The 13,580-nt window shown below is 46.1% G+C and overlaps 1 protein-coding gene across 1 annotated transcript; it reads right to left on the reverse strand.

The window, feature by feature from the left end:
- Positions 1–246: 246 nt before the first annotated feature.
- SAV1 (salvador family WW domain containing protein 1) lies at positions 247–13,223 on the reverse strand. The gene is made up of 5 exons (XM_066608075.1): positions 12,919–13,223; positions 8,783–9,229; positions 7,730–8,000; positions 6,785–6,940; positions 247–781 (listed from the first exon to the last, which is right to left on the reverse strand). The coding sequence occupies exons 1-5, from the start codon at positions 13,010–13,012 to the stop codon at positions 586–588; spliced, it is 1,164 nt and encodes a 387-aa protein (XP_066464172.1). The 5' UTR covers positions 13,013–13,223; the 3' UTR covers positions 247–585.
- Positions 13,224–13,580: the final 357 nt, after the last annotated feature.

A 13,580-nucleotide genomic window follows, 5' to 3' on the forward strand; every position in this document is an offset into this window, starting at 1 on the left:
TCTCTGGGGGGCGCCGTGACGGGCTTCACTGCGGAATATTACGCGGCGGAGCCAGTCACGCTCGTGTGAAGCCGGCCTTAATGTTACCTCCTCCCCACTAGCTTGTCCAACATGGCGGCTGAGTAGGTAAAATTCACTGTACCGATCACCGGCAGGATGGGGACTCTTCCTTATCAATCCACAACCACTGAGTGCGTTCAGTCAATGTCCTAATGTTAATGATCAATTCACCAGCAGATAGATATATCACAATCTGATGAGTATTGCTTTATTACTAAATATGGCTGCCTCTATGCTAGATGACACGCTCCAGGAAAATCCTGTTATCATGAAATCATTGGCTCCGACATCAGAAACAAAAAGCAAAAACCAAGTGTATACCTCCCCATAGAAGGGATGAACCTGCAAAAATTTGGTAGGTTTATGAAACTTTCAAGCAAGACTTCCTGTAACGCGAGTTTCCCTTTATGGATAATAAATTGAGTGTTTACTGTAGGCAAAGTTTGTCCAAAAGAACCATCAAGGCACTGTGAGAAAGAAGGGTCAACATTTCCAGTCCTGAGAAGAAGATAGATGAGGGGAGTCTCAAAAGTTCTTGTGCTGAGCGTACCACTGTTGCCTCTGTTTGCGCGTTTCCACCTCGGTGATAAGTGCTTGTCTATAAGCTTCATACAGTTTTACTATCCTTTCCAGTTCTTTCATGAACAGTAACTTGAGCATGCCCTGGTACGTGTCCAAATCTGCCAGCTGGAAGAGTTCCCACTTCAAGATGTGGTCATATCTGCGAGTAGGAAGAAAAACGTGTTCAGAAGAATCGTATAACTTATGGCGCCTGCTAGCAGGAGGATCCAAGTGAAATGCACTAAGTCCTGGTCATCAGAACCAAGTAAATGCCTCCATTGTCATTAGTGTCACTAGAATAATTATATGACACATAGTGTATTGTGTAAAACCTGGTCATCTGCAGTGGTGTTCCTGAGCAAGGCAGGGATTCAGTGTCTGTTCCACAGCTTACGCAAGGCAGAATACTCAGAGCACATCCAGTTTGGAAGCTCTATAGAGAACCACATTGCATGCATCTCACTAATATCTGAAATGCTACAACTTTATTAAGAGCTATGAACACAGAGGACTGTAGCTGAGCAGGAAATGCAGTTCTTGCCAGTGGGGGGGGGGGGGGGGGGGGAGAGTCAAAATTTACCTATATTTGACTCTGGTAAACTGGAATGATGCAAGTCCCCAATTTACGCTCTTCAACAGTCTGATAACTTGATCAAATAGATCCTGGCTTTCTAAATTCGACAATTGCTTATCTATAGAAGCGGCAACTGAGCTTTCTCCAGACCCCAAATAACACATATCTATGTTGTTATACATTCCTGCTACTGTCTAAAAGGTACCTTACAGGGACAACTGTCGGATGTATAAGTGCCCGATAGCTATCCCATTGAATCCCACTGCTGTGCTTTAACAGAGGAGTGATAGTCACTCAGAGAATGGAGGCCAGAGATCTCTCGCCCACCCGCCTCTACTCACTGCAAACAGGCAGTCATTCATGCCTGAAAACTGCCCGTTTACACGGGTTGATAGAGGCTTGGCATTTAGGGGTGCTAACAACCAAGCGATTGACAAGAGGGCGAATCCTTGCTCAGTGCTCCGGCGGGGGCTGTTTGTACACGGGATGACCATTTACCAAATTCACCGTTTCAAGCTATTATTTGGGTGATAATCATCCCTCGTAAAAGATACCTCAAGTATGTTTTGTGATCATTCTGTAAATGTAACTACAATCTATGCTGGTTTTGGGGGTAGCTTCTGTGCCTCCCTACAGATACATAAATATGGTCTCCTTCCATATGGGATGGATTAAAAGACAATTGTCTTTCCCTTTGGATCCAATCTCAGTTAGGGCCTTTTTACACTGAACGATTCTTCAGATTCTCGCTGGATGGCAGGAATCTTAAAGGGGTTGTCTCGCGAAATCAAGTGGGGTTATACACTTCTGTATGGCCATATTAATGCACTTTGTAATATACATCGTGCATTAAATATGAGCCATACAGAAGTTATTCACTTACCTGCTCCTTTGCTAGCGTCCTCGTCTCCATGGTTCCGTCTAAATTCGCTGGCAGCTTGCTTTTTTAGACGCGCTTGCGCAGTCCGGTCTTCTGCTCTCAGCACGAGCCGCTTCAGCCTGCTAGCCGCTACAGCTCTTCTGCGCATGCGCAGACGAGCTGTCACTTCTCGGGAGCGCGCTGGAGCGGCCATTCTGTACCATCCTCTCTTAGAGGAAGGTGCAGAAACTTGAGCCGCCTAGCCGCCCCGAGAAGCTGCCCAGCCGTCCCGAGAAGCCGCCCAGCCGTCCTGCCGCCCAGGTAAGTGATGGGCCGGGGGGGCTGCCGCTGGGCCGGGGGGGGGGGGGGGGGCTTCGTCTGTTGTCAGCGGTCTAGCGCCGGTTACCTGCTGCCTGGCGGTGGGCGACTGTGTGCCGTGGTCGGCCGCGTTCAATCCAGGGGTCCGGTCGGCGGCTGCGGGGCGTCTGGTTGTCAGGGAGACACAGCTGGTAGCGTCTCGGGAGCGCGCACGTCGGGCTACAGCAAGCGACGGGAAAAAAGCCGGCGGCCATCTTGGGAAAATTTTTATAAGTTGCTGGAACTGTAAGTACAAACCAGCTAGAAAAGTCATTTACAGGGGGGCTTAGTAATGTATGCTTAATAAGGGGGACTGGGCAAAAAAAAAAAATTCACTGCTTCCTCGAGACAACCCCTTTAAGATAATTGTTCAGTGTCAATACTGGTAGTGATTGAAAGACAAAAAATAATTCAGTTTCTGTAGACATAAAAATCAAACGACAATTAGCCTGTGTAAATAGGCCATTGTTCATCTATGAACGACAGCCTGTTTACTGTGAATGGAGGTGGGAGGGTGAAGAGATCTCTGGTCAGCTCTGCCTCCATTCAGTGAGTGAGCCTTGTTCCTCTGTGAAAGCACAGGAGTGATTATCACTAGGACTGTCAGGCACTGGAGCACCCAACAATCTTCCTGTATAAAAGGACCATTAGGCCAGGCTCACACGGGCGGACCGGATTCCGAATGCGTGAGCCTGCAGTGGATTCTGGCTGTGAGCCTGGCCGGCGACCCTGCATACCTGATTTTGCTGTAATGCAGATGACCGCGGTGGCTCGCTGTTGATCATGCGCAGTACAGGTTTTTTTTTCCCTTTCAACATTTGGATTTCCCACGCCACCACTTAGTGATGACCAGGGCACTCGCAGCCCATACGCAACGTTAATTGTATATGGAATGCGGGTCGGACGGCCTCCATTGACTTCAATAAAGGCCATCCGAAGCAAAATAAAACCTGATGCGATTTTCCTTCCACTCACATAATACACAGTTTATATCTGCAAGTGTGAATTAAAAAGCAAAAAGTTCATGCTTTTCAATGGCTGCATTTTGCCGCAGATCCTCCACGCAGATCGCAGATTCGTGATTGGAATCCAACCATGTGAGCCCGGCCTTAGGGAGACCTGAGACTCCGGATATTAAAATTAAGTCTCTAAGAACATTAACAAGCCGCCGCATAGCACTAGACGTTTTAACAGAGTGTTTCTTCTACCATAATTTTTTACTAAGTTCCTACCAAACAGCACATATGCATATAGTGTTTGGGGAGGGGAATCAGTCCAGCCTCACTGACAGATCTCTTATTAAAGGTTTAGACTGCAGTTTCTATATACTATGATATGTACAAACTGCAGAAGACAAAAACTGCTAAATTTTTGATTAAACGCTCATCTCCAAAATAAGGTTTACTAGTACTGTTGACCGCTGTCCAGAAAAACAGGAAGTTCATTTAGTGAAACTAACTTCTCATCAGTGAAAGGATATTTGTTTATTGAAGGTTCAACAAAGCCTTTACACAAACCAGGTCTGTTCTCCTACCATCACGAAACATGCCCCGGGCAATTCCTCCTCTGTACTTGTCCCAGGACTTCCTTACTAAATGGCCAACTACCCTGGAGCACAAACGCACACCTCATTACCTCTCCAGTAATTAAAGAAAATGAAGGCAGGGGGAAGGGAAAGGGGGGGGGGGGGTCTGTTCCAGGGAATACAACACTATGTTCCCCGTATCTATAACATGATAGCAGTAACGTCTCTATGGAACCTCTGCAGCCCATATCTAACCAGGAAAAAAAGCTATATACATACACGCTGCTTATATCACCCTCTGTAGGACACATGTGCTTACATATTAACAAAGCTCATGCAATATTGTAAATAAAGTACGACTCAATCTAATAGACTAATATCGCTGTGCCAATACCACCCTCATCCTGCTCCCCTCTAAATGAGACCTGCTTCCAAGAAAATGATATAAGTACTGTATCTGACTGCCCGGCCTTGAGGATGGGAGTGTCAGAAGAATAAATGCTGAGCATCAGCTAAAAGGGAAATAACTCCCATACTGCTTCCTATATACAGAGTGACCATCTAGAAATTAATTTGGTAGAGCAGCAGTATTTGCTTCAGAGCTGCGCTACTGTAACATGAAACAGAAAGTTGTAGGCATTGTCAGCCAGGCTAAAGAGGACTGTATTTGGTCACCATCAGCTATACAGAAATATTACATGCTCTCCCCTCTTAATTTCATGGCCATCAATCTTGAGTTATAAACATCCACATAACAGCCCCCATATACACTCTGGGAGTGCAATACAGACTTTCCTTTTTCCGGTTTTAATATATTTCGGTGAAGGGCATGCCCGACATAACCAGCTATAAAATATAGTAACGCATGCAAATTATAAATGTGTACCCACAAAGAGATCTGTAGGAGGAAAGATTAATACATAGCTGGAAATACACTAACATTCCAAAGTCAGAAAAACAAGAAAGGTCAAGTGGGTGGATTCTTCATTATTAAGAGCTGTAACATCTCATAGTTTGGCAAGAGGAGCTGAACAAGGAACCATGGGAGGATCTGTTTTTGTAGGAACTATTTTAAGGGAACCTGTTCTGTTGGAAATCTGCATTCAGCAGGAGATACTGAGCAAATTGATATATAAAGTACTGTGCAAACATTTTAGGTAGGTGTGGAAAAAATGCTGCAAAAAGTAAAAATGCTTTCAAAAATAGAAGTGTTAATAGTTTATTTTTGGCAACTTAAATGTAAAGTAAATGAACAAAAAGAGAAATCTTAAAAAAAAAAATATTAGGTATCACTACCCCTCAAAACAGCATCAATTCCTCTAGGTACACTTGCACAAAGTTGGGAATTTTGCAGGATTATGGTCAGATGTATGATTAACTAATTACACAAAACAAGTGATAATGATCATCATTTTCATATCCAAGTTGAAATAGTCATTAACTGAAACAGAAGATATGTAGTAGGCTTACAACTGGGTGAGGAACAGTCAAACTCTGCTACAAAGCTGAGGCTGTGGAAGACAGCTTCATTTCATAGGTCACACACCATGGCAAAGCTGAGAACAGCAAGACACGAGGTAGTTATACTGTATCAGTAAGGTCTCTCCCAGGCAGAGATTGTAAAGCACAGTGGGGTTTCAAGATGTGCTGTTCAAGCTCTTATGAAGAAGCACGAAGAAATGGGCAGCTGTGAGGACTGTAGATGCAGTGGTCGGCCAAGTAAACTTTGTGCAGCAGATGAAAGACACATCACTGCCTGCAGAGTTCCTTCAAAGACTGTATGTGATTGTACCTAGAAGAATCAACACACTTTCGAAAGCAAATGGTGGTGACCCCAAATATTAATAGGATTTACATTTCTCTATTGGTCACTTTGCTTTTCACTGATTGATGAAACTATTAATACGTCTATATTTGAAAGCATTCCTACTTTGCACCATTTTTCCACACCTGCCTTAAACTTCTGCACAGTACTGTAGTGGGAAAAGATTCAGTATAACTCCTAATTTATCAGTCTAAATATCTGCTCATTCTGCATTTAGCATTCCAGTGGGCGGTCCTAACCAATGATCGACAGCCTTCTTTATACGAGGTTACATTTAGTGCTAGCCATCAATCACTAAATAGGACCGCCCACTGGACTCTTAAGCCCAGAATGAAAAATTACAAGTCAAAACTGAACCTTTTACCACAAAACTATATTTCCGTCCACTCAGGCCATTCATGTGAATAGTCTTCCTGTAATTAAAGGACAGCACTTGGTCCACTCGGACAGGAGCCAGAGTGGCTTTCCATGGGGAAAAGGCAGGGGGAAAAGGCAGGGGGAAAAGGCAGGGGGAAAAGGCAGGGGGAAAAGGCAGGGGGCGGGGTTCCGAGTGAGGGACCCCTCTCTGTTTACAGGTCTTAACGGGGCATATTAACAAGGAAGGTCATTCTTGATACAACTCCATTAACTTTTCCCCTCTTCATTCCAAAACTAGACCCCCTACCAGTGGTGACAAATCCCAGCATGCTTGGTAGTCTGTCCTAATTAGCTCCAGTATTCACTCATAGTACTGAACGTATAAGTAGACCATTGCCCATCTACAATATTCCAGTTTATACACGCCACACTAATATCATGAGCAATATAATCATTTATGGGTCACAGCCAACAAAAGCAATTCACAAAATACAGATCCAAAGCCCTAACAAAGAAAAATCCAAGGATTGAAATAACACATGTGATTTATAGAGGATAAAATAACTAATAACGGTAAGACAGATGATCCTGTCATTAAATCATATACTGCAGCTATTTTATGGCTTAGTTCCCCATGACCTCATACGAAGAATAAAGCAAACTTACTTCACAGGGGCCCTGGCGTAGACTTGAAGCCAATCTGGGATCTCGGCTGTATGGTATGGATTGGCAGGCACTAGGAGCGGTTGGCTTCGTTCCACTTGCTGTGGCTGATAAGTTACAGGAGGTGGGAGGGGAGGGGGCTGGTCGTAGCGGGGAACGCTGCAGGACAAATACAGCTCAAATGAGTACACATATAACAGGCCTAACAAAAGAGTCCACCCATCTATTACAAGAAAAGAGTTATTATGTACGGCATTAACTCGAGAGGAAAAAGCCACGTTGGAAGCCGAGGACAATCCCACCTTCAATACATTTATACAGGGGTGCAACAAACACCCATGTTTTCAATAGAGCATTAGCATACAAAGTTTTTTCCCTTCCTGGCCAGTGCAGAACACTTCGGATGGACAACTGCATATAAAGCAATCACATAATATACTTCTATTAGTGCAATTGCTTTTTATATAAGCAGTAGTGATGTGATAATAAACCAGAAAATTCTGTTTGTCTACAGGCACAGCCGTTGCAATGGCAGAATAAAAACTCATCACATCACTCCTCCTAATATACAAGTGCAGTTCAACTAAACAAGTGAAGCCAACTAACGGACGAAAAATAGCAAATACCCCATGATAGTACATAGAGAAACGATTGCCCCTCTGTGGGTAACATATGTGCAGTGCGAGAGAGTGTAAATGCTGACGTGGCAGATTTGTTGCAGCACTTACTGTAGAGAATCCCGTTCATCTTAACAAGTGTGCAGCAATCCACGTACTTGACACAAAAAAACCCCAATCACTGGAATGGATTTTCTGTAGCAGGAATTTCTGCAACAAATCTGCCATGGGTGAACATACCCTACTGGTGTGGCACACGATTGTGGTCACCGCTTCCTAATGCGCCAATAGACATTTTCCATATGAAACAATTTCGAGATTATATACTTACCTTGGCGCACATGGATGCTTGTACTGCGCTCGTTTATTAATATGATCCACATAATAAACCCCAAATTCTGCCGACTCCACTCGCTCCCAGCCAGGCGGCAGACCTTCCCTCTCCAGTGGGTGACTCCAATGCGTAGTGTTAGTGTTATGATCAATGTAGTACTTTCTGCCCCGTATTGTCCAGTCCACTGTCCACCCAGCTGGAAGGGGCATGTCTTCTGAGCTGTGATTTGTTAAGTTTCCTAAGGAGGTTGCAGCAATCCTTCCGATACCTGGCCCGGAATACAAAGTATTAATATCAGCACCCAGCTCAGCAGGATAGGGAGGAAATAATTAGGGATATTTCAGACTTGACAACGGGAAATGCCTGGCGTAAGAAGTTCATTCACCCGACCAGCCGTTTAGAGTATACACGGGAATGTAAAATGCTATATACCCCTCCCCGAGGAATCTGATTTGTGAAAGCTTTATTTCATACCAGAGAGGATGAGCACATCACTGTTGTTTTTGGCGCGTGATCAGATTTAAAAGGTTACTTAAAAAGGGACCTTAAAGGGAAACTACAATAAAGAAGAAAGTAGTCTGCATTGAGAAAAAGCTCCGATGCACTTCTTCCCGAGGACATGGTGCGCCCGTACCGCAGCTGAAACTGAAGCTCCAATGTAAATATGTGGCAGTATAGGTAATCCAGCATATTACTGCATTCACAAAATACGCCGTCATCTAGAGTTCACCATCTGCCATCTTGGAGAAGGAATGACATCTTGGAGGAGGAGAGGAGACATTAGTACTTTAAAAATGACTAATGCCCAACTTAAAGGGCTATTCAGTCATGTTGAATGTCACTCCTATCATGTCGTAGAATGAAGCATATGTTTCTTCCCCCTTTTACCCTAACCTACCCTACCGTGCTCAATGTCACCCCTGCCAAGTGATGAACGTTACATGAGTAGCCATTAGTAGTGTTGGAAGGGAAGGGACAACAACAAGGGTCATTATCTCTTAACCCTATGCAGCAGCTCTAGCTTTGATCCTTAAGGATTTTTCCACTAACCTGCAGGATGTCGGCCTGGTCCATGCAACATCCTTTGTACATGATCTCCCCCATGTTCATAGTATCTATATTCTTCTTGTCCATGGTCCCCAAGTGGTTTCCTTCTTTGGCCATCATAGTGGTGGTCTGAGCAGAAGTACCTTGAGTTTGCATCTCCATTCTCCAGAACGGAATTGCTCTCTGTTACGAACGACTGAGAAGAGGAACCGTATTCCCTAGGAACATCGCCTAGTCCCCGAACTAAATAGGACGGAGCAGAAAGTCTATTACTTTCCCTGCGCATAACCTCATGGGGTGGTCTTTGAATCGGAGTCCGCAAAAAACTTTGGTTTCTAGAAACTATCCCATCCCCTGTGGGGTTATACTGAGAAGGGGCAGGTTCTGGCGGGCAGATATCAGTCCGTCTCGGTATGGTTGGTCCATGGCGAATGAAAGATGGCATCAGATCTGCAAGCAAGAACAAGGTTGTGGGGATTTAACAAGCTGTACAAATAGGTGACTCTAAACAAGTTATGCCCTGACTTGGCAGTTGCAATAATGGATCTTTTGTCAATATTTACGTAATCATACCTGGTGGGATCATCCATGGGTGTACTATTTTATGTAAACAATTGACTAGCTGGTGCCGAAAGACAAGACTGATGACCACAACAGATGATCAACAGACATCTATAGATCTGTGGACACCTATCCATTGGTAAAGAAACCAGACTCTCCTACCCTTTTAGGTGGGAGCTTCAGAAAGGTCTGATTCAAAGTTAGAGGATCCTGCTATTGAGTTAAGAGTTAACTGAAACATTCACTTATTGAGCAAATGTACAGAAGTCTAGAACTTTGCATCACCACTGACAATATTGTCATGGCCGATAACACCATCGGGCTTCGTTTATACGCAGGGTTATGGGCAAATTCCTTTCTCAAATATGTCTTAGAAATTCCTTAGGCTGCTTGGTGACATATGGGAACTGCAGTGGCCGTCTACATCTGGGGACGATTTTTCTTTAGCTCTGTGTTTTCTGATTGAAATGAAGAGTCTGATAGACGGTACACTAGTCCGGCTAGAGTACCATAACACTTGCCAAACTACGCTATCCTACCAAATGTATCTGGACACCCCATCACTAGAATGGATATTGTCTTATAAGCATGTGTCCCAAGCCGTGTTATATAATATGCAGACCCTTGAGGTTACAGCCATAGCTGGTGAAGGGAACTGCATGCTATTGGATATATGGGCTACATTGCAGCATACGAACAGTCCATCATGAAGCACAATGCATCGGCCCATCTACAATGGTGCAAGGAGTATCAGCATTGGACAGTTGAACGATGGAAGAACGTTCTATTAAGAGACAATTTGCACTACTCCTCCAAATCAGGTGGCAGTACCTGGGGGTGGAGGATCCTGCAACAACTTTTGCCTGAGTGTGTCGTGCAAACAGTGAAGTACAGCGGAGGTTCCATTATGGTCTGGGCATGTTTTACATTGCATGGTCTCAGTCCCTTTGGTTGTAGTGAGAAGAACTATAAACATGGAGGTCTACCTTGACATACTAGACAATAATATGCTGCCAACAATGGGGTAATACTCTGGAAATGGTCAGCCATACTTACAACAAGACAACATGCCTTGTCACAAATCCAACTCTGTTTTACATGAATTTGAAGGTATGGATGTTCCACGCTTAGACTGGCCTGCACCCTATTGAACATCTACATGAACTGGAAAGTCAGGTCAGGAAATACAAACAGCGTCCATCTTCTTTGAGAGAACTCAGACGTTTGCAGGATGAATGGAGGGAAATACCAGTTGACGTGTATCAGATGTTAGTAGAAAGTATGCTAGGTATACTACAGGTAGCACAGTGAAGAAACCTAACAAGACGTAAGCCTTTAGTTTTTGTTCTGTACTATAGATTAGGAAAAAGCGTTACTAAATCATCTATTGCCGATGTACATAAAATGTTAGTCGACATTGTTACTGCTCCATTCTAGCATATCCTATGAAGCAGACAAGACTTAGATGGTACAAGGTCAGTAATCTGTAAGGGACTTCAAGTGCATAGTTTACATAGCTATCAACGGACAGAAGCACTTCTCACAAGCAGATAGTCCGTGAAGAGGCAGGTTGTGTGCTGGTAAATAATGAGTAATGTGGTGGATCAGAGCAGAACTCGGTTGGTCAGCGCAACTTCAGATATGTGAGGGTTACAGGAAAATATGGTGCATGCTACTAATCAATGCCAGGCTGCCAGAAAAGTGATGCAATAGAAACATATTCTTTTGCAGCAGTAGAAAAGTGCAACTGCAAAGCCAAATTCCTTCAATGGCCTTTGGGTTGGAAAGTTTCCCTAAAATCAGGAGAAGTCCACACAATTACACTTTCTCATTTTTGGACAGATCAGAAACCTCATAGAATGGTAGAGTTGGAAGGGACCTCCAGGGGCATCCAGTCCAACCCCCCCCCCCCCTGCTCAGTGCAGGATCACTAAGTCATCCCAGACAGATGTCTGTCCAGCCTCTTGGGGCTTGTAGCTGCGGATACCAGTAGGACCACTGCCTCCATAGAAGGATCCATCACCTTGCATGGATAACAAGGAATCTGCATATTACGCAGTCATCTACCAATGTCCGGAGTCAGGCATGTTTGTGTCAGCCGTTAATCAGTTTATGGTTAGTGGTGGGTTCAGCGGTCACCAAGATATTATGGACAGCAAAAAGTGACAAAATATTGTCCTCCCAGATCTTAGCCCTGCTTGTGCTACAGCGAACTGATCCAAGGACATAGAAGATGCAGTGGCCCTTGTGGTCCCCAAATCAGTAAGTAGAGGATGGAGTTCTGAAGCTGTACCTGTTCTGGATATGTATTTGGTAGGTCTTGCTTCCCATAGTGTCCACTTCAGTACAGACAGCCTCCATACCTACTCACTCACCTTCACTGCACGCACCCCCCATGCCCATGCACCTGCACTACAGGCAGCTCTACTTATGCCCTGCCACTCAGCTGCACTACAGGCACCTGTAATGACCACTAGTGCCCCTGTGGAGGCATTAAGACCTTTGGCTTTGTAGTAAGATAGTAAGCATCTCTTACCTCACTCAGCCTAGCTTTACATTCCCTAAGAGTATTTTTACAGGGGCTGACAATTGCCCAAGTAATTACTCTAAAGAGTGTTTACGGGCGACTGCCCCCCCCCCCCCCCCATGTAAACAGGCAGTTAATCTGTGAATGCCTGCCTGTTTACTCTGAACGGTGTTGGACGGCTGGAAGAGAGTGAGCATCGCTCCCATGTGAAAGCACAGTAGCGATAGCCGTCAGGTGTGGAAGTACCTCAGGGGTTTTGCTGAAGATTTTTTGCGCAGAACATCTGCAGTATTTTTCATGGGTGAAATCTGTGGCTATTAGGGCGGTTTTGTAATTTCCAGAAATTCTGTGCAAAATCCACACCAGCCTCACAACTGCTGTCGCAGATTTCAGCTTCGTATATTTAGGTTTATAGCAGAAACCCACCCAAAATCAAGTGATATGCTGAAGATGCAAAATCTGCTCCACGGACCGATCACTTTATCTCCCCCCATCCACGCCCCCCTCCCTGCGCCCTCTCTCCCCCCATCCACGCCCCCTCTCTCCCCCCCATCCATACCCCCCTGCACCCTCTCTCTCCACATCCACACCCCCCTGCACCCTCTCTCTCCACATCCACACCCCCCTGCACCGCCTCTCCCCCCATCCGCACCCCCCTGCACCGCCTCTCCCCCCATCCGCACCCCCCTGCACCGCCTCTCCCCCCATCCGCACCCCCCTGCACCGCCTCTCCCCCCATCCGCACCCCCCTGCACCCTCTCTCTCCCCATCCGCACCCCCCTGCACCCCCTCTCCCCATCCACACCCCCCTCTCCCCCCCCTGCACCCCTTCTGTCCCCATCCACCCCACACTGCGCCCTCTCACCATCCACACCCCCCTGCGCCCTCTCACCCTCACTATGTATACTTCTGCAACGCACATCCTGGACGGTTCCAGTGCACGGCCAGCAGCCCCTCCATCACCCGCAGGACCGCCCCCGCTGCCTCCCTAGAGACCCCAAGCTCGGATCGTCTATACAATGACCCCCCTGCGCTTTGCCCGACCACTTACTCCGCAGCAGGGGGGACGTCTCCTTCTTCACGTACTTCCCCTGCACCTCGGAAGGCTTAGACACTTCTTTCTTGGTCTTCTTCCTGGATAACATCCCCTCCCCGGGCTCCGCTATGCGGCGCGTCCCCTCATACTGTCCGCTCTACAGCCGGAGACTGACATGTCCCCATCTCCCCTGGGCGCCCTCTACTGGCTGCAAGAGGGACCGGCGCATCCACGGAATCCCCCAGCGGAAAACTCCCGATCGTACGGGAGAGGGGAAGGCGTCCTCGTGTCACATGACAGCATCAAAGGGACGGGAGCAAGCCCCACCCCCACATGCAGTTACGTCATCGGCTGGTTTCCTATTGGATCATGGAGCGCGTCCCAAAGAGCTCTGTCGTTGTGTACAGACGTGTCAGTCACTCTGTAGCCCCAGCGGTGGGAGGAGTTACACAATCCACAGTTCCAGCGTCTTTCTGTTAATTGCAGGCACTAGGTGTCGCTGTTGTGCTGCAGCCTCTGTGTATAAGACTAACTGTGGATGTGGAGAGAGGCTGTTGCGCCTCCGCTAGTACATTAGTGCGTGCAGTAAGTGGTTGTTGAGCGTGTTGGTATTACTAGCCAACACTAGGTGTCACTGTTGTGCTGCTGACGTCACGTACATTGTAGTCTCTAGTACA

This window comes from Eleutherodactylus coqui, chromosome 6, assembly GCF_035609145.1.
Source record: "Eleutherodactylus coqui strain aEleCoq1 chromosome 6, aEleCoq1.hap1, whole genome shotgun sequence".
Classification (NCBI taxonomy): domain Eukaryota; kingdom Metazoa; phylum Chordata; class Amphibia; order Anura; family Eleutherodactylidae; genus Eleutherodactylus; species Eleutherodactylus coqui.

Bases quoted from the DNA above. Each gene is read 5' to 3' on its own strand.
- SAV1 (XM_066608075.1), bottom strand. From the start codon at position 13,012: ATGTTATCCAGGAAGAAGACCAAGAAAGAAGTGTCTAAGCCTTCCGAG. The intron at 8,001-8,782 runs GTTAGTGGAAAA...ATTCCGGGCCAG, and splicing joins ACCAGGCCGACATCCTGCAG to GTATCGGAAGGATTGCTGCA. The intron at 6,941-7,729 runs GTAAGTATATAA...TTTGTCCTGCAG, and splicing joins AAGCATCCATGTGCGCCAAG to CGTTCCCCGCTACGACCAGC.